Source organism: Onychomys torridus, chromosome 11, assembly GCF_903995425.1.
Source record: "Onychomys torridus chromosome 11, mOncTor1.1, whole genome shotgun sequence".
Lineage (NCBI taxonomy): Eukaryota > Metazoa > Chordata > Mammalia > Rodentia > Cricetidae > Onychomys > Onychomys torridus.
The window spans coordinates 25,292,453-25,312,970 of NC_050453.1; the positions used below are offsets into that span (position 1 = coordinate 25,292,453).

Here is a 20,518-nt window from a genome sequence, read left to right on the forward strand (position 1 = left end):
GAAGGAAGGAAGGAAAAAAGGCTTTGTTGTTTGTTATGCCCAGATTTTGGGGACCCCCAAAAGACTACCATGGAGACCAAATCCCACATGTAAAAGCAAAAAGCCTTTATTTTAAGCTCTGGGGCTTGGTCCCTTTGTCTGTCTGAAGCAGCGGTGAGCAGAGAGCCCTGAGCTCTGGCAGGGTAGGCTTTTTTTTTTTTTTTTTTAATCATAGCAGAGGTTGGGGTAAGGGGATTTCCAGGGTTCAGGACTCTGATTAGCTTTAGGTACTCCCCCATCCCTTGGTAGATCCCTGGGTGGTGTCAGCTTATAGCATTTCCTGGATCTGGGTGTTGCCCACCAGGAAGCCTGTCATAGAAGCTGTGTAGTCAAGCTGTTTTGGGGCCCCTCCACAGATGTTTTTAAGAAAATTATTCACTTCATTAACAAACACTCCTCATCAGTGTATGCAATGTTAGGTGCTGGGAACCTAGAATATTAGGAACGAGACTGCAGGAAGAGAGGAGACAGACACAAAACAGAAGATGATATGATGTGGGTTTTGTTTGTTTGGGGTGGTTTTTTGTTTTGTTTTGTTTTGTTGTTGTTGTTTTTGTTTTTGTTTTGTTTTTCGAGACAGGGTTTCTCTGTACCTTTGGAAGCTGTCCTGGAACTCACTTTGTAGACCCAGGCTGGCCTCAGACTCACAGAGATCCACCTGCCCCTGCCTCCCGAGTGCTGGGATTATAGGCATGCGCCACCACCGCCCGGCTTGGGGTGTGTTTTGTATGGAAAAACTCCACCTCTGATATCCCTTGAGTTTCACATCATTTAACTGATTGTCATTATCTGAATATTATCAGGTGTGTTTCACAGGAATCCAGAAGTAGATCTACTAGAAAATGAAACCACCAGTCACCTCCCAAGTGAACCTCTCTATGTTACCCAAAGCAGAAAATGGCACCTCGGTTGAAAAGGTGCTTAAGCAAGAAAACTCAGTCACTTATTAGGTATTTATTAAGTATCTATAATGTACGGGGTCTTGTACCAAGCTACAGACAACTGATAGCAAACTGGGCAGTCTGCCCCATCCTTTATTTCTCCCACTTCCAGTCTGGGTTCACAATTTAATCATCAAGTTCATACATATCCACTCCCTAAATTTTTCTAGATTTGCTCCTGGCCATGTTGGCAGTGTCCCCTTACTGTAGGCCGCCATCTTCATGTACGTGGATCATTACAATGATCCCCGAACTGTTTTTTCTCTCCTATTCTTACCACACGATTTGGAACTCAATTAGTATTTTTAAGTGAATAATGAAAGTCATGAAAACAAGGGGTGAAGTCAACTAATTCAGAATAAAAGCTAAGGACGGCTTCTTAAAGATCTCTTAAGATTAAGTAAGGCTGGGGCTGGAGAGATAGCTCAGCAGTTAAGAGCACTGACTCTTCTTCCAGAGGTTCTGAGTTCAATTCCCAGCAACCATCTGGTGCCCTCTTCTGGCCTGCAGGCATGCATGTAGGCAGAACACTGCCTGCATGCATGCATGCATAAATGAATGAATGAATGAATGAATGAATAAGCAAACAAATAAATCTTTTTTTAAAAGATTAAGTAAGGATGAAGAAGAGCTTGGCAGTCAACAAAAATGAGGAAATGTCTCAGAGTATATTAAAAAAAAAAAAAACAGGGTCATAAATAGGTGAGTAGACTGGAAAAGAATGAATAGGTAAATAGTGTCAGGATCATGGAGATCCTATCATACCAGGCTATAGAGTTGGGCTTTATGGTGGAGGTGATTTTTAGGTAGGATGTTGTATAGAAAGGTAGCGGCAGAAATAAAGTCTCAAGGGGAAAATGAAAGAGTAGACTGAGTGTGTGTGTGTGTGTGTGTGTGTGTGTACACAGAGGAAGAGAAAAAATGCCATGCCAGTCAGAAAGCATGCAACTGGTCTCAGTTATGAGGCTTCCACTTATGACTTATCAATTGTATAATAATATCAAAAATATCCATTCCATAGAAATTACTTCAAATCTCAAGGGCACCAAAAAGCATGACAATATTTTCTCTAAATGCTGGGGTGTGACAACAAGCACTGCTCCTGACCGGTCAAATCATATGATCAAGGGGAAAACAACTGATACTGTGTGGATAGTGTGTTCCTAGATTATGATCCTTGGTATGTTAAGAGCATCAAACACATTTCCACAGAATACTTTGGATTTATAATGTGTTTGTCAAGGTGTGATTCCATCATTTGCTGAGGGTATCTCCGTGCTGTAATTTAACTCTCCACCATAGTAAGCATCTTTATGGTTACAATCAAACCCTAGAAAGATATGCGAATCTTGCTGTTTCATCTTTCACCTCAAAAAGCCAAGTATGTTGGTCTGCAGATAGTTCAGTCAGTGTGGGAGGCCAGCTCCCACCTTTTAAAGAGTTCCTATGGGAAGGAGAGAGGGATAAGAAACTTTTAGATAGAAAGATAATGAATAGGAGAAAGACAGAAACACAGGATAGCTTGGAGACGATGTGGATCAAAACCCACTGAATCCTTCTGCCTCTTCAAAAGAGCTTTTTACACCAATGCCAAGGTGCGGAACAAAAGACCTCCCCCTTGCTAGATCAAAGCACACCACACAGCCAAGTATAGACCCTTCCAAACACCTTGTAAACTGGCTCGTGGCCAAATCATCCCCTTATGCAGCCCAGCTGGGTAAAGCAAGCTCAGATTCTCGGACCCTGAATAATTTCTCGCTAGAAAACCTCTGTGGGTCTCTACAAGTCAGTACAGTGAAAAGGGCTTGCCTCACAAGCATGAGGCCTGCCCTAGTTCCCCAGCAGCCAGTCATGGTGACATGCACTTGTACTCCCAGTACTGGGTAGGAGGAGGTAGGCATCCCTAGAGTTCACTGGGTAGCTCAGTATCGCCTGATTGGTGAGGCGCAGGCCAATTAGAGGACCTATCTCAAAGAAAGTATATGGTGTCTCCAAGGGTGTCACTCACTCAAGGTTTTTTTTCTGCCATGCACATGTACATGTGCCTACATTCAAACACACACACATTTTAAAAAGAGTTAGTATTAGGTAACTAACTTGGAAAAAAAATCAAATTACAAAATGTATCCTTGTAATTAAGAAATGTGAACAAGCCATTATTTTATAAACAATTTAAATTATAACATACTTCCAGCTGTTAAAATTATAGTAAAAATTATCTCTCAAATAGCTCCTGATCATACATTCATCTCAGTTTTCTTCTGAGAAAGACCATGTAGTCTCTCTACACTTGGTCTTCGAGTGGTTCACGTGTTCTTAGTTTAGATGCTCAATGTTTTAGATATTGTTGAGCACCTACCATTTGTGACTTTTTTTAAAACTACAAACCATGTACAAATAAACCAAAATACAGATAATACTTATTGGGCACTCACAATTTTGCCACTTTCTTTAGCATACTATGCGAACTAATTCCCTGAATCTTAATGATACTCTATGAAGCAGAGAGGATTATTATCTTAATCTGTAGAAAGCACATGTGGTACCTGGCTCCAGGAGAGGTATTATAAGAGACAGGAAGAAATTATGATTCAGAGACTTAATTTCACTCCAGATCATTCCAAATTACTTCTCTCAGAGCAGTGTTCTGGAATGTGAGAGAAGGCCTGATCAGATGTGTGGAGAGGCCTCAAAACAGCTAGACCACACTGCAGCCATGACAGGCTTAGGGGCCCAGACACAGCTTCTGGATTCCTGGCAGGCAACTACCAGATCCAGGAAAACCCATAAGCTGACCCCACCCAGGGAAGGTCTACATCTAAGGGAAAGTACCTGACATCCCCAAAATTCCAACCATTGGATAAGGTGGCCAGATGTCCCTGAGTCTAGCACACACCTATTTTTGTTTTACAGATACCCCTAGACAAATATCAGCCAACGAGTTTCCTGAACCCTGGCAATCTCCTCACCCCAACCTCTGCTATGATAAAAAACCTACCCTGGCTGGGCTCACGACTCTGCTTTCACCTCCTCATAGGACAGAGGGACCTAGTTCAGAGCTTGAAAATAAAGGCTCTTTGCTTTTACATACGGGATTCAGTGTCCATGGTGGTCTTTTGAGGGTCCCTGAGATTTGGTCATAACAAGATGAACTATTCGAACTCCCATCTTTACAAGCCTTGCTTACAGGGGGCTCAGTTCCTTTGTACCCAAATTCCGGCTAGACTACTTTTGAACTCCTGAGGGTGGCTTTGGTCACTTACGCAATCTCTCTAACGTAGAGCGTTCTTTCTAAGACAAAATAACAATGCGTATCCACCCACTCGCGTTTCCGTCCCAAGCTTTCATGACCCTTAAGTGAAATGATGCGTACAAATATGCAAGGCAGAATCTGACCCCACCAATGCTTATCAGTGACACTGTTACTATTACAGCAGGTTTCTCTACAATGTTTTTGATTTAGGAGAGACAACACATCCTTTACCCACTGTACTCTCAGAGACCCATAGAAGGACGCAGGAACGGTCTGCTCGCTAAACGGGACACCAGCCATAACGTTCCGGAGGAAGTCGCTGACAACCGAGTAAACACCGCCCGGAACTCCGCCCCCTAGCTGCTGTGCTCCTCTGTCCAGCGGAGTCACAGTTCCGACTAGAAGCCAACTCCCTGAACAATGGTTCCGCCGGCCTGGGGCCAGGCTTGCCGCGCCGCACTTCGAGCCCCACCCACCGTGCTTCTTCTGAGCCCTCCGGGCACCCGTCGCGGAGGAAGCGCGCTCTGCGGAAAGGGGCGGGCTTCGTGCTCCAAGGCGGCTGGTTTGAAAAGTGACAACAGTTGGGGGTTTGGGGTTTGTTGTTTCGCTTGTCTCCTGTCTTCTGAGAGCTGCTGCGACCGCAGGTGAGTGCCAGCGGCCGCCGGAGGAGCGGGAGGAGATCTAGGGTCGGGGCGCCTGGGTTCGCTGACTTCAGCTTCTGCGTGTTGATTTTAGACAGGGTCTAAAGAATCCAAGTTGTCCTGGAACTCACCAGGTACCTGGGGCTTGTTTGAACTCCTAATCCTTTCGCTTCTAACTCTCGAATGCTGAAATTGCAGGTGTGAGCCGCAAGAGTGGCGTCAGTGGGACTTGTTTCGTGGTGAATGCTTGTCACTTCTCTAGGTATCCCCATTGCTCCATCTCTTACACCCAGACTCATGAATCAGAAGGTGAAAATGTCATACTTAATCCTAAAATAAGGGAGCTGAGTGTACATGGCTCTACTCGTGTGTAACAATAGGCCCTCCCCACGATTTTCAGGAACTTTCTCATTTAATTCATTAAATTTGGGAGTTACTTGCATTGCCAAACCTAATGTATAAAATTTAACAGCTGTTCCAGTGCATGCTGTGCCTTGCTTTGTAGTGTTACAGATAAAGGTGAAAGAGGAGCCAGTAGTGGAAATCTGCCCTGTTTGAGCTAGCATGTCAGAGTCATTTTACTGTATCTAAATTACTTTAGTCTGAGCTATGAACTCAAAGTAAAAGCCTCCTCTGCTTGCGCACACACACACACACACACACACGAATAAGTTGGAACTGGAATTGCACTGAAAGACTGAGAATTCGGATATGAGACAAGGTCATTATGCCCACTAATTGCAGGTGTAAGCCTCTTGATAGCTTCAGATTGGGAAACTGGTTGTCAGAAATTCCCAGACAAGTGTAATGAGGCACAGAGATTTCCATGCAGGTGTAATGAGGCATTGGAAGTTTAGGAGAAGTCTTGAAGGGATTAACTTGAACCAGAAAGAGCATTAGATTATTAAAGACTTTAGAAACTTGAGGGGAAAAGATTGAAATCTGTGTGATAGGTAAGCCGATTGTACATTTGTGAGGATTTGATGCTTTATAAGTATTAACCCTAGAACAGTGTACATCACATCAGCAGAGGGAGTGTGTGTGATAATAATCATGAAGATATTTTAGACTCACTGCCTTGTTAAAATCTCTAATCCAGGTGTAGCTTGCTTTATCAAGTATCCTCTTAGTAATGGTTTTACGAACAGTTTCAAAAACCAAGACTTAAGATGAAACGTATTGAATACTTATTTACTCTTTTCCCTCTGAAAGCTTCGTCATGTTAATCTATGAAATAAACTGACCTCAGAATATTGGGGGGGGGGGGGGACGACAACCCAGAATCTAATATGTGCCTAACACACGGGAGGACTAGACTGGCTGATTATAAAGAGAGTGGTCAGAGGCTAGGAAGTGACTGAGGATTTGGAACTGTGGCCGGAGGGCATGCACAGTGAATGGAGACTGTATTGCTCTACTGATGAAGTTTCTCCCATGCCATCGCCATCTGTACCTGGGCAGGGATCAGAAATAGTCCTTTCTTGTGCAGAGATCTTTCCTCTGCAGAGAGGGCGCTGTACTGTGGAGAAGCCTCTGCCTGGGTCTACACTTTTCTAATGTAAACATCCGTAAACTTCTTTCTACAGAAGGACCTTGCTGAGCCATTCCTGAGTCTGCAGAGGTATGTAGTTTCTTGAAACACACCAAACTACTATACTTGTGGTAGGATAATTTACTTTCCCGTGCATTTGTAATTTATACTGAAATAGATAGCTAATGTGTGAAGGGTCCAAATCTAGATCTGAGATGATCCTATCTCTGACACAAAAGTTTGCACTTATGAAATTCAGTAGTAGAAGATGAAAATAGCTTAAAGTTCAAATATTGATATAAGAAGAGTGTGGGGGAAATCCAGGCTCACATAGGATGGCCATGTTGACGCTCTTAGCATTTCTTTCAGTGGACTGTAAATGCATTTCTACATGAGTGCTACAGTTACCCACAATCAGTAGAGGTAATTCCTTGCTGTGTTAATACTCTGCCCTAGATTGACCGGATCTGGAGTGTTGAATTCATTTGGTATTATGTTTTAAGAAGATATTGACTATCTGTGGAAATAGCCCCATTAGGAAAGGCAGGACCTTTTGTTTTAAGTTCTAGGCATGGTCCAATAGTTCTCAACATTGTGGAGAGGGAGACAGGCAGATGTCTGGTGGTCGGTGTGGTGATACTTTATTTGTGCAGCCCAATAAAACTTATCTGGGGATCAGAGAACAGAGCCAGCCATCAAACTAGACATAGATGTCAGGTGTGGTGGCACACACCTTTAATCCCAACACTTGAGATCTCATGTTTTTGCTTGGGAAGGACACATGCCTTTAGTCCCAGGAAGTGATGGCAGGAAGCAGAAAGGTATATAAGGCGTGAGGATCAGGAACTAGAGGCTTTTTAGCAGCAGTTCAGCTGAGATCCATTCCAGTGAGGACTCAGAGGCTTTCAGTCTGAGGAAATAAGACGAGGTGAGGTTGACTGTGGCTTATTCTGTTTCTCTGATCTTTCAGTGTTCACCCCTATATCTGGCTCCGGGTTTGTTTGGTTTTTGTTGTTTGTTTGTTTGTTTGTTTGTTTTTTTAAATAAGACCTTTTGAAGTTCATATTACAGGTCAGTCAATGTAACCTACTTGGTGACTTGGAGGTCTGTGAGACCATATCTTTAAATAAATAAATCCATATCTAAATAAATAAGGGGAATGGTATTTGAGAAACAAAATTAGAGACTGCCTCTGGTCCACGTGGACCTACACACACAAACATAGATCAGCACAAGGGAAGATTGTGTAGGAGCTCCATCTCACACAGCTTCAGAGCCTCCCAGACACTGCTCCCCAAACCTGCCCCTTCAAAGCCCGCCAAACACAGCTCCTCCCCCAGAGAGGCTCAGGATGACTGCCATTGGGGATATATAAGCAGCATCCACAGGGGACATATAAACAGACTTGTGATTCTTCTGGTCTCCTCCCCTTCTTTCTGTGGGGCCAGGGAATCACCCAGGAGTGCTTTACCCCTTAAACCTGGGCTTTTCCTGATTTGGTCTGATTTGGCTTGTTGCAACAGCAGAGAGGGAGGCATAAAACTTATCAAAAATATTGACAAAATATTTCAGGGGTAATTTAAGTAGGACAGTATTGGTGTGAAATATACATTTTGTTATTGTCTAAAGTTCTTGGTGCACAGATCCCCAAATCCTGGGAATGGTCACAGTGATAAGTGAACTTTTTTTTTTTTTTGTTTTTTTTTTTTTTTTTTTTTTTTGTTTTTTTTTTTGAGACAGGGTTTCTCTATGTAGCTTTTCGTCTTTCCTGGAACTCACTCTGTAGCCCAAGGCTGGCCTCTAACTCACAGAATTCCACCTGGCTCTGTCTCCCAAGTGCTGGGATTAAAGGCGTGCGCCACCACTGCCTAGCGATAAGTGAATTTTTATATGTTCATGGTTAGCTGTTGCCTGGCAGTCTCTGGTCCCTTGGGCATAGAGAGTAGGGGGCAGTGGGGAGTGATTTACCAGAAAGCTAAGGCAAACCGATGGGGTTAGGACATTCAGCCCCTGTCCCCGATCCTGGGGAAGGGAGAGACTGGATATTGTTGGCATTGATAAAATCAGTCATACCTACATGATAAAACTTTTGTAAAATCCCCAAAGGGCTGATTTTGAGGAACTCTCGGGTAGCCAGACACTTTGTAGTTCCCAGAGGTTCCAAGTCCTTCCCTCCTCCTGACTCTAGTTGTCTCTTCATCTGCTGTTCATCCCTCCTAATACCTTGTCTTTCCTTCTGCCTGAGCTGCTCTAGAGATTAATCAGCCCCCAGGGGGGCGTGGTGGGAACTGCAGTGTGGGGTGGACTGCCGAAGCATAAGTAAAACGGCCTGGGCTTGTGGCCAGGGCTTGTGGCCATTGTGTCCAAGGGGAACGGGGGTGGGGGGTGGGAGCGGGGGGGGGGTGGGGTTTGGGAGGGTAAGCCCTCATCTGTGGGTTCTGACATCATTGACCTGGAGGGAGTGTCAGAACTTAATGATGGGACGCCTCATGATGGCCACTTCAGAATTATTTCCTGCCTGATACTACTGCCAGAAACTACTCCCATTTTAGATACAGGTCTGTACTGATTTTTGTTGGAGTAGGAAAAGGTGTGTTCTTCTCTCTCAAATATGGTAAGGTTTCCAAAATAGTTTCATAAAGGAGTGGCCACATGTAAGGAAGTAGTATTTAATCTTGTAGCAGAGAAGACTTAGAAGGGACATCACAGCTTTCTTCATATTTTTGAAAGCAATGTGTTGTTGGGTTTGTTTTTTTTTTAACTCTCTTTAGGGGCTCACCACCCAGCTCCCAAATGAATACACAGAGGCTTTTTTTTTTTTTTTAACTTATGAATGCCAGGCCTTAGCTGGACTTATTTCCTTAACTGTAAATTAGCCCCCCCCCCCATGGCCCACCCCCACCCCCACACACTTTTGCTTTTCCCATTCTATTACTTCCGTAAACTTTACCCTTACTCTGTGGCTTGCTGGTTGTGTAGCTGGGTGACTGGACCCTGGTGCCTCCCCTCCTCTGACTTCTTCTAGCTCTCCCTTTCCGGATTTCTCCCTCTGTATATTCTCTCTGCCTGCCAGACCTGCCTATCCTTTCTCCTGCCTTGCCATTGGCCAGTTCTTTATTAGAGCATCAGGTGTTTTAGACAGGCACAGTAACACAGCTTCACAGAGTTAAACAAATGCAATGTAAACAAAAGTAACATACCTTAAAGTACTATTCTACAATAGCAGTGTCCTGTAAATAAGGGTTAGTGCATTCTATGCAGTTACAGTGTCTAAAAATAGGATCAGTAATGAGGTTACAGCAGCATTTCTCAATGGTGTGGGAAGTGTCTTCTACTTACTAGAGACACACTAGAGTAGAAGGAAATAGCCTTTGGAGTTCCTGGGGACTGTGATGTTGAGAGGGTGAGAATCAGGGTGTTATTTAACAACCATGTTTTAGGGAGCCATCCTCCTTTTATTGGGATGATAGACAAGTTGTTGGAGCTTCTTTTTTATTCATAATTGTTCTAAGAAACAGTGAGAGCCTAAACTCGATTTCAAAACTTGTAAGCTGGGGGTTGGGGATTTAGCTCAGTGGTAGAGCGCTTGCCCTGGGTTCGAGCCTCAGCTCTGGCAAAAAAAAAAAAAAAAGCCATTTCAGTTCATTTGCAGAACTGAATATGTTCACTCTGGTCTCTGCTCACTTTGGGAAGTAGTGGCCTTTTGGACAGACACCACCACGGAGGAAGCCACCCAAAGCATTGGAGAGTATTTGGCAGGATGCCTGGCCTCTGGCCATTGCATTCTTGTCTTGACAACTAAAAATATCTCCAAACGTTGCCAGCTGTGCTCTGGGATGTGTAAGGGAGACAGAATTATGACAAGTACTATTTTAAGAGGACACCAGTAGGAATAATCTATTATCTGCACACATTAGGACAAATGGGTTTTTGCTAGTTTATGTGTTTTAAGTTCTTGCTCTGGTGAAAGGGATTCCTGCCTTAAATTACAGCCTCTCTTTCCGCTCTCCCTCTACATCTTCCTTTCCCTCTGCCCCAGCTCTCACCCCTGCTTGCGTCTTAAATCTTATTAGCTATCTTCCTGTGTGTGTATTGAGTGGGATCTCAAATCAGAGTGCATTTTTATTTTCTGCCTTGTGTTAGCATTGCTTTTATTTAGCTGCTGCTGCCACTGCCTGTCTTATGCTTTGAGAAGTAGTTCTCGGTATCTTGTTAAATACTCTGGCCCTCATGTAAAAAGAAAACAACATGATTTTCCTATTGTGTGTCAACTCAAAGCCTCTATCCCTTATGGAAAAGAACATTAGAAAAATTAACAGAAAACGACTATTACTTTGTGATAAAAATTACTTTAGGGTAAAATACCACCTTTCTTTCAGTGTGTGTTTGTATGTATATGTGAATAACATTCATCTTGTTTTGAGACAGGACAGAATCAGTCTAGACTTGAATTTTACTTGTAATTGTTACCTTGAATTTCTGATCCTCCTGCCTCCACCTCCTAGGTGTTGGGGGTTACCAGGATGCATTACCATGCCTGGCTTAAAATTCTTTACCTAATTCAGATGTTCAATGATAGTACTACTGTGAACAGTTCAAGCACAGCTTGTTCATTTTTCTCTAAGTACTAACTTGCAGATTATAAAGACTATTCATTGTGCATATCTGATCTTTGTTTTTTTTCTTCTTTAAACTAGGAGGAGACTCTCAGAATGGAGACGCTGTCATTCCCCAGATACAATGTAACTGAGATTGTGGTTCATATTCGAAATAAAATACTAACAGGAGCTGATGGCAAAAACCTCTCTAAGAATGATCTCTATCCAAACCCAAAGGTAAAATGCACTTGTCTTTACATGGAGATCCTAATATTTATGAATAAAGTAAGCTACTGGGTCTGTAGTGTGGGAAGGAAGGTGAGTGCCCTCATATTTGTTGTGGGCCAGTCATTTTTAATCTAGAGAAAAATCTCTCACCTGGTGTAATTTTAAAATAACATGAAGTTTATATGTGGGGCAACTTCTTCATCCCATTGGGAACTCAGTTCTTTAATACAGCTGTTTTCTTTAAAGAAAAAAAAAAGGCTTTAAAACATAGATATATTAAAGTATATTAAATTTTTTATATTACTGGAGTGGTGGTATGAGGGCATCATTTATTGGAGAGCTTGACAGGATTTATTCCAAGTGGTTTCCTACACACGCATGCTTAAAAGCAGTCTTCTTTGGAAGCGTGCAGATTAATTTTCTTACATTATGCCCCAGGCGGGAATTGACTTATTTTGACAGGTGTTATTCTTTATATGTTTGGTTATTAAATACAAAAATGAGCTATTTATGTGTCGCAGCAAAATCCCAAAGCCTCCCTCCAGTTTCCTGTGTTGGCCTTGAAGTTATAATATGGAACAGCTTCTTTTATCATACAGAATACAAAATAGTTTATCTCAGTGCTCTTCAGTTCTTTGAAATGGAAAGAATGGCCAGAGTGAGTGCTAGACCTTTAAGGCAGTAGCACAGCTTTAGGAAAACATTGTCACCTTCTCACCATAGTTCAGGCCTTTCTGTTCACCTAAGGAACTTGAGTGCAAGGCAGACAGGTTCTCAGGCCAGCATTTGGGATCTACTGACTTAGAAGACAAGGGTTTTAAATCCCGCTGTTTCTCCATTTACTTTCATAACCATTATTCCAAGTGTTGCAGCTAAACTGAAATCTGAGTTGACCTTCTATCCTTAGCAACAGGCTAGTCTGAGTGATCTTTCTTTAAAAAGTAAAAATCAAATCTTGAGTGGTCCAGCATTTCCTCATTCCTGACAGAGTTCAGGAAGACTCTCACCTGTCTACCCTGTCTGGGATAGGTCAATTGATTGGGTTGGATTTGGATAGACTAACTCTCGTTTATAAGCAACCAGTTTCCTTGTTTATTCACTACATATGAACAAATTGGTATGAACCATAGGGTATCCAAAAATTTGGAGAAATTATGAGGTTTTTTTGAGGGAAACCGGGTGATTTTCTCACCGTTTCTCTTTTTGCATTCATTGACTGCAGCTTTTGATGGTGGTGGTGGTAATGAGACAGCTCTCTGAGACATTGACTACTGTACTTTTCTCTCGTAGCCTGAGGTCTTGCACGCTATCTACATGAGAGCCTTACAGATAGTGTATGGGATCCGGCCGGAGCACTTCTACATGGTGAGTTGGAGATAAAAGTGTTTGTTCTTGTGTTTACAGCAGTTCTGTTCACAGTGCACTCTGCCTAAAAGGATAAGAAGTGTTTGACTTTATTTCCAACAAATCTAAAGGCTTACATAAAATTGCTCTCCCTTGGAGAAGACTTTTAGAGGTAACTTACATGAGAATCTTTAGTAAGATGAAAACTAATGAAAGAGCCAGTGACACCTGGAAATTACTGATTCTATATAGTTTGTCCACAGATGTGTAGTTCTGGCTTCAGAAACTTTAATAAACAACTGCCAAGTCTTTAGAAAAACAAATTTTTTGTAGAAATTACTCTAACATTAAAATAGAAGATAGTAAGGTTGAAGGAATTGAAATGAGGCAAACCATGTAGTTCTAGTCAGAAAGATACTTCTCTTGACTATGTTTGTGATGAAATTATCATGGCATTTATCTGAGGATCCATGAAGATGTAATGTCTGCGGGTCTCATCAGGCCCTATATTTTTTTTTACTGTTTTGATAACCCAGGCTGTCCTTGAACACATGATCTTCCTGTGTGCTTACTTGTATTACAGACACATGCTACCACTCTTAGCTTATGATTGGATGTTTTTAAAGATGAAAGATTTTGCCCTGTGTTTACTATGGAACTTTGCAAAGGTTTAGTTTCTTTACAAAATGAGGTGTCCCTCTAATGTAGGGTTGTAACAGTTAAGAGAACAACAAAGTCAAGTGCCTAGCATAAGGTCTGATGTTATTTCCCTGCCCTTAAAAGTCTTCATTAAGTGCCCACTGGGAACTGAGCATCATATATTACTGTCAACTCTAGCTGTGCATTAAGAGTTGTGTTGTTTTCAGATTTAGCGGTAATGAATTAATATTGTTTGATCATTTCCTGTGATTAAGATTTCTTATAATTGAAGATTCCTCTCATTTCGTGTAATTGACTTGTGACTTAGATTTCATGATTTATTTCATTCAGATGCCAATGAACGTAGAAGTCATGTATCCACAACTAATGGAGGGCTTTTTACCAATCACCAATTTATACTCTCATCTGTGAGTAAAGGGTGATCTTTTTTTATCTACATTACATTAAATTGACTAATGGTATGATCTTTGTGAAAGAACAGCTTGCTCCCTTTGCTTTATCTCCTGTGTGTTCAGAGTTCTCACATACATTCAGTCTTCCCCTCTGGTACTCTTCAGGATGCTCTCACATGACATTCTAAGGTGCTCTAAATCTGGAATTGTTTGGTAGCTTTGCGTTCTTGAAGAATCTTAGAATCACCAAGAATATATGCTGTTTATTCGTCTAACTACCTTGGTTCTACCTGAATGTTAACGTAACATGCAGAAAAAACAATACTAATGCAATGTAGAAGTAGATTTCAACACCACAGGACTGCACCGCAATAGACTTCTGACCTGACTTGGCTCTTGAACACTGACAAATAGGTTTGAATTGAAGATGTTTCTATTCATGGTGTAGTACCTAACACCTTGCTCTTCACTGTTCTGCATCCTAAAGGGCCTCCTTTATGCCCATCTGCCGAGTGAATGACTTTGAGTTCTCTGATCTTCTGTATCCAAGTAAGTACATTTCCAATCATTTAATTCACCATTTCCCTTTCTGCCAATAAATAAATGTAAAAGAAAACGATATGAAAGATCTTTTAGAAAAGTATTGCTTTTTTGTCCTTATAGATCTATAGAAAGCTGTTTTTTTAATTGATTTTTCTTAAAGCTTCTTATTTTTTTAAAGTTTCCTAAAATTTTGTAAGATAACTTTATTTCCGTGTTGATATCACTCTGCCACACATGATGGATGCTCCTAAAACTCACTGGACTTTGTATAAGAAATGTGGCAAGCACCAACCCCATTAAGTGACACAGTACAAGAAGGGCAGAGATTGCCTGCCTGCCTGCCTTGGGAGGTGAGTTATGGTGAGAAGCAGTGCATATGGTGGGCAGAGCAGGCCCATTTTTCTCAGAAGGCTAAAAACTACAAGACGGTTGAGCTGAGGCTTGAGAGTGCTGAGCCCAGCTGCAGGTCTAAGAGGATGCTGGTGATGAAGACATGTGAGCAGAGGTAAGAAAAAGGGCTAGGTGATCCAGTTGTGAGCCCATTTTGTTATGAAGACAATGTAATCATGAGGTTACAGTTAAAAATTGGGAGTCCAGATACAAATGATGTGCAAGTGTGATGTTGCATAGTGAGTTAATCTGGCCAAGGTTATCAAATTAGCAATTACACTTTATCCATGAGAAGCTTGTATTGTAGCACTGATGCTACACTGCTGTGATCATGCACAACATTTCCACGACCCACAGAAATGTCCTGTTCATTTGCAGTCAGTTCCCTGTGGCCACCGTTCTCTGACCGCACCCATGTGTTTCTTTCACTTTGGCTTTTCATCAGCTTTAATGTAACGGAGTCATAGCAGAGTACAGTCATTTCTGTCTGGCTTCTTTAAACAGTGCTTTTGAAGTTTGTGCATATTAACCGAATGTACTAGTCCTTTGTTTTTGTTTTTTTTTTTTGCCTTTGCAGTATTCTCATGTAAGTATATGGCACAATTTCTCCATCCATCTGCCAATTAGTAGGCATTTGAATTGTTTCTAATGTTTGGCCATTATTGGCAAAGCAGCTGTGAATATTCATATTTATAAGTGTGTGGATGTGATTTCATTTCTCTGTATAAATACTGAAGAGTAGTAGAAAATCTAGCCTGTGTGATAAGTGCATGTCTCGCTTTTTAAGAAGTTAACAAACTTTTCCAAAGTGGCTGCATCCCCATTGGCAATATACAATAGTTTCCAATGTGCTGTATCCCCCCGTGGTTTGAGTAGTATATGTTTTTAATTTTCACCATTTGCTGGGTATGTAGTGGTTTTAGTGTACTTTTCCTTGATGACTAATAAAACTGAGCATATTTTTATATGCTTATTTACAGTGATATGTCATCTTTATGGTGATATGTTGTCTTTGACAAAGTTCTTTTCAAATCATTAGTCTATTTTTTAATGTTTTTTAAATTAAAAAAAAATATGTGTATGGGTATTTTGCCTGCATGTATACCTGTGTATTGCATGTGTACATTGCCCACAGAGTTCACAGGAGGGTGTCAGAATCTTTGGAACTGGACTTACAGGTGGTTGTGAGGTGCTATGTGGGTGCTGGGAATCAAACCTGAGTCGTCTGGAAGAGCAGCGCTCCTAACAGCTCCTCCAGCGCCTTGTCTGTTTATCTTATAGACGCTTCAGATAAATTATCAGCTGATTTCAAATAAATTATCAGCTGATTATGCAGATCTTTTCTGCTACTCGGTTATTTGCCTTTCAATTACTTTTCAATTATATAGTCATGCAAAATTTCAGTTTTGAACATTTTAATTGATTTTTAAATAATAAATTTGTATGTCGTTCTGAGAAATCTTAGCTTAATCGAAGTTGCTGAGATTTGCCTCTGAGTGCTTGGTGGGTATTGTCTTGCTTGTTTAATGTTTTGATTGTTATGTATGGTGTGAGTCACCGTTCCTATTTCCCCTTTTGTATGTGAGTATTATTAATCTTGCACTACTTGTTGAAACATTACCCTTTCCCTGTTAAATTACTTTGATACTTTTTATTAAAAAAAAAAAAAAAAAAATCAATGCACATACGCTGCATACCTATTAACACTGACAACACTCCAAAACCCAGCAGTCTGAAGTGTTGAGAAGGTCTCGGGGTGGCAGGCTCCAGAGTTTTTGCTACCACAGTGCACAGAGGCATGGCCACGTTGGCAGTTTCTAACAAAATGAACCTTGTTCTTACCGTATGATCCAGAAGTTGGGCTTCTTGGTACCTACATAAAGGAATTCAAACTGTGTTCATGTAAAATCACATACAGAGAAGCTGGTAGCAGCTTTGTTCACCATTTCTAACTGGCAGACACCATCATGTCTTTCAGTGGGTCAGTAAATAAACTACATCCGGGCAGTGGAATGTTATTCATTGCTAAGTGTCAATGAGCTCTCAACCTGTGAGAAAACATGGAGGAACCACAAGTGTATATTACAAAGTAAAAGGAGCCAATCTGAAAAGGCTACATAGCTATAGGACATGTAAAAGACAAAACACTGGAGACAGAAAGAGAGAAAAAAATGAGTGATTGTGAGGCTCAGTGGAGAAAGAAGAACAGTTAGCTAGAACACAAGCTTTTTAGGCCAACAAAGCTTCTGTGTGTTACTGCAGTGGTGGTACGTGCATGCCTTCCTGTAGTCGTCACACCCCGCAGACACTACAGCGGCAGCTAGCACATCTAAGTACAGGGTGATAATGATGCCTCATTCCTAACAAAAATGCCACTGATGTAGAAGGCAGAGAGAGTCTGATGGCAGACATCTGGAGAACTACCTAATCCTTACTCAGATTTTGCCATGAGTGGGAAGCTTGTGAAAAATAAAGATGTATGTGGGACATCAATTGGCCCCATTTCTGGGGTTGCTATTCTGTAGGCTCTGGCATCATTCTGTATGGATCTCCATTTTCCTGGCACCATTCATCTAGATGTTTGTCTTTACAGCAAGTATACTTGAAGTCAGGTACGAGTTCCTGCAGCCACATTTTCTTCACTCACTCATCTGTTGATGTGCATGTAGACTGGCTCCCTTCAGTTTGCATGTGTGAGCTGGGCAGCTGGAGCCCCGTGCTGTTTACTTTTTGTTCAGTTCCCCTTCTGACGCTTCCTTTGTGGGTTCTGATGCTCTTCTCCTCTCTGGAATAATCTAGTCTTTGTTCTCTTTTTTATTCTTTTTTTTTTTTTTCAAGACAGAGTTTCTCTATGTAGTTTTGGAGCCTATCCTGGAACTCACTCTGTAGACCAGGCTGGCCTCAAACTCACAGAGATCTGCCTGCCTTAATCTAGTCTTTGTTATCCTGACCCTTGTTACTCACTGCAGCACATGTCATACCAGGAGGACACGGTGTCATAATCTGCCAGTGTCCGGGGAAGTTCTGTAATGTATTTAATAGCATGCATGGGTTCCAAGTCTTGGGACCTGCATATACATCCACATGGCTTGCGTGCGCATTTGCATTTCCTCACTGGGTAGAGCACCCTACGAGTTTGAACCAGTTGGTTTTAATGTTCTTCAGATTTTCTTTCAGTTGTTGTGTTGAATGATTAAGACAGATATTGAAATCTTGTGTGAACTTACTCTTTTCATCCTCACTGCCTTTTAATTGGAGTATTTAGCTCATTTGTATTTAATGTTATTGATATGATCAGGCTTAAATTTACCTTTAATCTTTTTTTTCTTCCTTATATTTATGTATTTCTATATTTTCCATTTCTTGCCTTATTTTGGCTACTGGATTTTTTAAAAATAGCTTTTAAAAGATTGATTTATGTGTATTGGTGTGTGTTTTGCCTTCATGCATGATGTATACCAAGTACATGCCTAGTGTACTTGGAGGCCTGGAGCTGGGATTACACGTGGTTGTGTGTAGAATATGGGTGCACTGGGAGCCAAACTCAGGTCCTCTGCAAGAGCAGCAAGTGCCCTTGGCTTCTGAGCCATCTGTCCGGCTCCTTGTTTGTTGTTTTATATAGACAATGTCTTATTATATAGCCTAGAAATTAAAATCCTCTGGCCTCAGTACCATGAGTGTTAGATTCCTGGCGTGTCCTGACATGCCTGCTTCACCTTCAGTTTTAAAAGCTAATTTTCTTAGTTATTGAATTCTAAGTTGATAGTGTTTCCAGTGCTTTAAAGGCATGCTGATGCTGTTGAAGACAGTACTTACAGAGAAGACCAATAACAAAAAACTATTGAAGATACAGGAAAGGAAAAGATTTATTGCTGCATTATATTCTGGATTCCCTTGTTTCTGATAAGCAAATTCACTCTTATTATTCCATTTAATGTGTCTGTTTTATTTTCTTGTCCTTGCTTTTCAATTTTATTACTACTTAGCTGCTTGGATGTATTATGGGGTTCTGGGGAATTTTTGTTTTGATTTCCAGCTTAGACTTATTCACCGTTTATAGTTTTCATAAGATTTGGACATTACTCTCCTGTTAGGCTAGAAGTAGCTTTTGTTCCTCCTTTCTGTGGGATTTCATCAAAGTCATGGGATGCTGTCTGTTCAGCCTCTCCTCATAGGTGGCGGCAGCTGCTCTTCTTGCTGGCCTTCATCTCAGGAGCTTCTATGGCCGTCTCTTCTGCTCCACTAACCTTTCATCTCTAGGTCTAATGTGCTTTGCTAATCTGTTCTGGCACAGTTCTTAGTTCAGATACCTCCTCTTTCGTCTCTATGATTTGGAGTTGGGTATTTTTAGGAACGGTTTCTTATCTTCATAAGACTTATGTTCTTGAACAAATGAGACATTTTCATGACCCATTTTGTTGTATTTGTCATTGGCACTATTTCAAGGTATTTTGATATTTTTTTCTTTTTATAGATTGATTATATTCTGGTTTTGCTCTTTATTTTTGTTTAGGTTACAAATTTTATACCATCTTATGCAATACTGATGCTTTCGTTTATTGCTTTAACTATTTCTGGTTCTTCTTTTAGCCCTAGTCGTTTCTTGTGTACACATACTGATTGATTAGAACCAGCTTCTTTAAGTACCTCCAGAACCCTCTAATTCTCCACAGCCTCTGTCCTGAAGTTCTTCTTAGTCTCACCAATTCTAGTTGTTCTGGCCTCTCTAATTCCAAACCTTATCTTCTAGCCTCTATAAGACCCATGCATTCTCTGTTAAGGGCAAGTGCTCTCCTCCTTTGTAAGCACAAACGTAATTGCAGTCTAAGTTAAAACAGATGTTTTGCACCTCATTAAAGCCTAAGTTTTATATGCTGTGAGCCAAGTCATATGGTGAAAAATGATTCATTTCTGCATTCTATTGTTTGAATGCATTAGAGTGTTATTTTCTATTTTAGAAGGCAAACGGACAATGCGGTTTTTGAGCGCCATTATCAACTTTATTCACTTCAGAGAAGCATGCCAGGAGACGTATACAGAATTTCTTTTGGAAAATGTAAGATTTAAGTATGTTTGTTAGATACATACACTTCAGATCAGCAGTCTCATGTATGAATTATTAATCTGCTTTGAAATTTTGTCACAGGTCCAATTGTTGGATTATGTTAGAATTAAATGTTTTTATATTTATACAAAGTGGACTTTAGCTTTGGGATATTTTGAAATGATATATTCTTGATAACACAGAAGATAGAATTTTACTTTAACGCTGTAGTTGAGACATTACTCCCTATGTTAAGAAAATAGGTTTTTTTTTTCCCAGACATTTGCAAAGATGCATGGTGTTATTCAAATAACTGAGATATTTGAAATATTTTTGCCTTTTAAGCAAGGCCAAGTTGGACTGTGTATGTTAGTCTTCCTGCCTAGCCTTCAACACCATCACTTTAACAGATGGGTTTTTTTCATTGTACAACTGATAAACTCTGTGAAGATTATGCACTATTATTGGGGGATTCATTCCCATTGCACATAATGTGCAAGTGCTGGACTCTTAGTACCAGGGTAACATAAAACAGTTAGATCTGAGATTCAGCTACATGGAACTGGATAAAAACTTCTTAGTTCAAGTCAAGGTAAGCTTATATTCCTGAATCTGAAGACTCTACAAAGCTTACATACACTCGGTTGTGCCTACACTCACACCGTGTATACACACTCACACACTTTTGTTTGCCCATTCACTCTTATTTTTTAAAGACACTCAACACTGACATTTCTAAGGAACCTGAATGAATTGTATGTATCTGCCCTTCCTGGCACTGCCTGTGTTGGGATGGGTGTCATGGTCTCTCTGTTCCTGTTACATTCACTGCTTTAGTTAGTTGTTTCATAGCTTTTCATTCATGACTGTGACTCAAAGAGATAGACATATGCTCAGGACCAAAAAGACACTTT

General features: G+C 40.9%; 1 protein-coding gene across 2 annotated transcripts in view; it reads left to right on the forward strand.

The window, feature by feature from the left end:
* Positions 1-4,701: 4,701 nt before the first annotated feature.
* Nuf2 (NUF2 component of NDC80 kinetochore complex) overlaps positions 4,702-20,518 on the forward strand; it is a 30,262-nt gene continuing 14,445 nt past the window's right edge. Inside the window, exons 1-7 of one of the 2 annotated variants that reach the window (XM_036202494.1) lie at positions 4,702-4,877; positions 6,461-6,495; positions 11,103-11,240; positions 12,522-12,596; positions 13,566-13,642; positions 14,115-14,176; positions 19,519-19,616. In XM_036202494.1, coding sequence (XP_036058387.1) covers positions 11,118-11,240; positions 12,522-12,596; positions 13,566-13,642; positions 14,115-14,176; positions 19,519-19,616 — 435 coding nt within the window. In that variant the 5' untranslated portion in view covers positions 4,702-4,877; positions 6,461-6,495; positions 11,103-11,117. Of the gene's footprint in view, positions 4,878-6,460; positions 6,496-8,850; positions 8,964-11,102; positions 11,241-12,521; positions 12,597-13,565; positions 13,643-14,114; positions 14,177-19,518; positions 19,617-20,518 lie in introns of those variants that run through there. The other variant, XM_036202495.1, reaches the window with a different exon arrangement.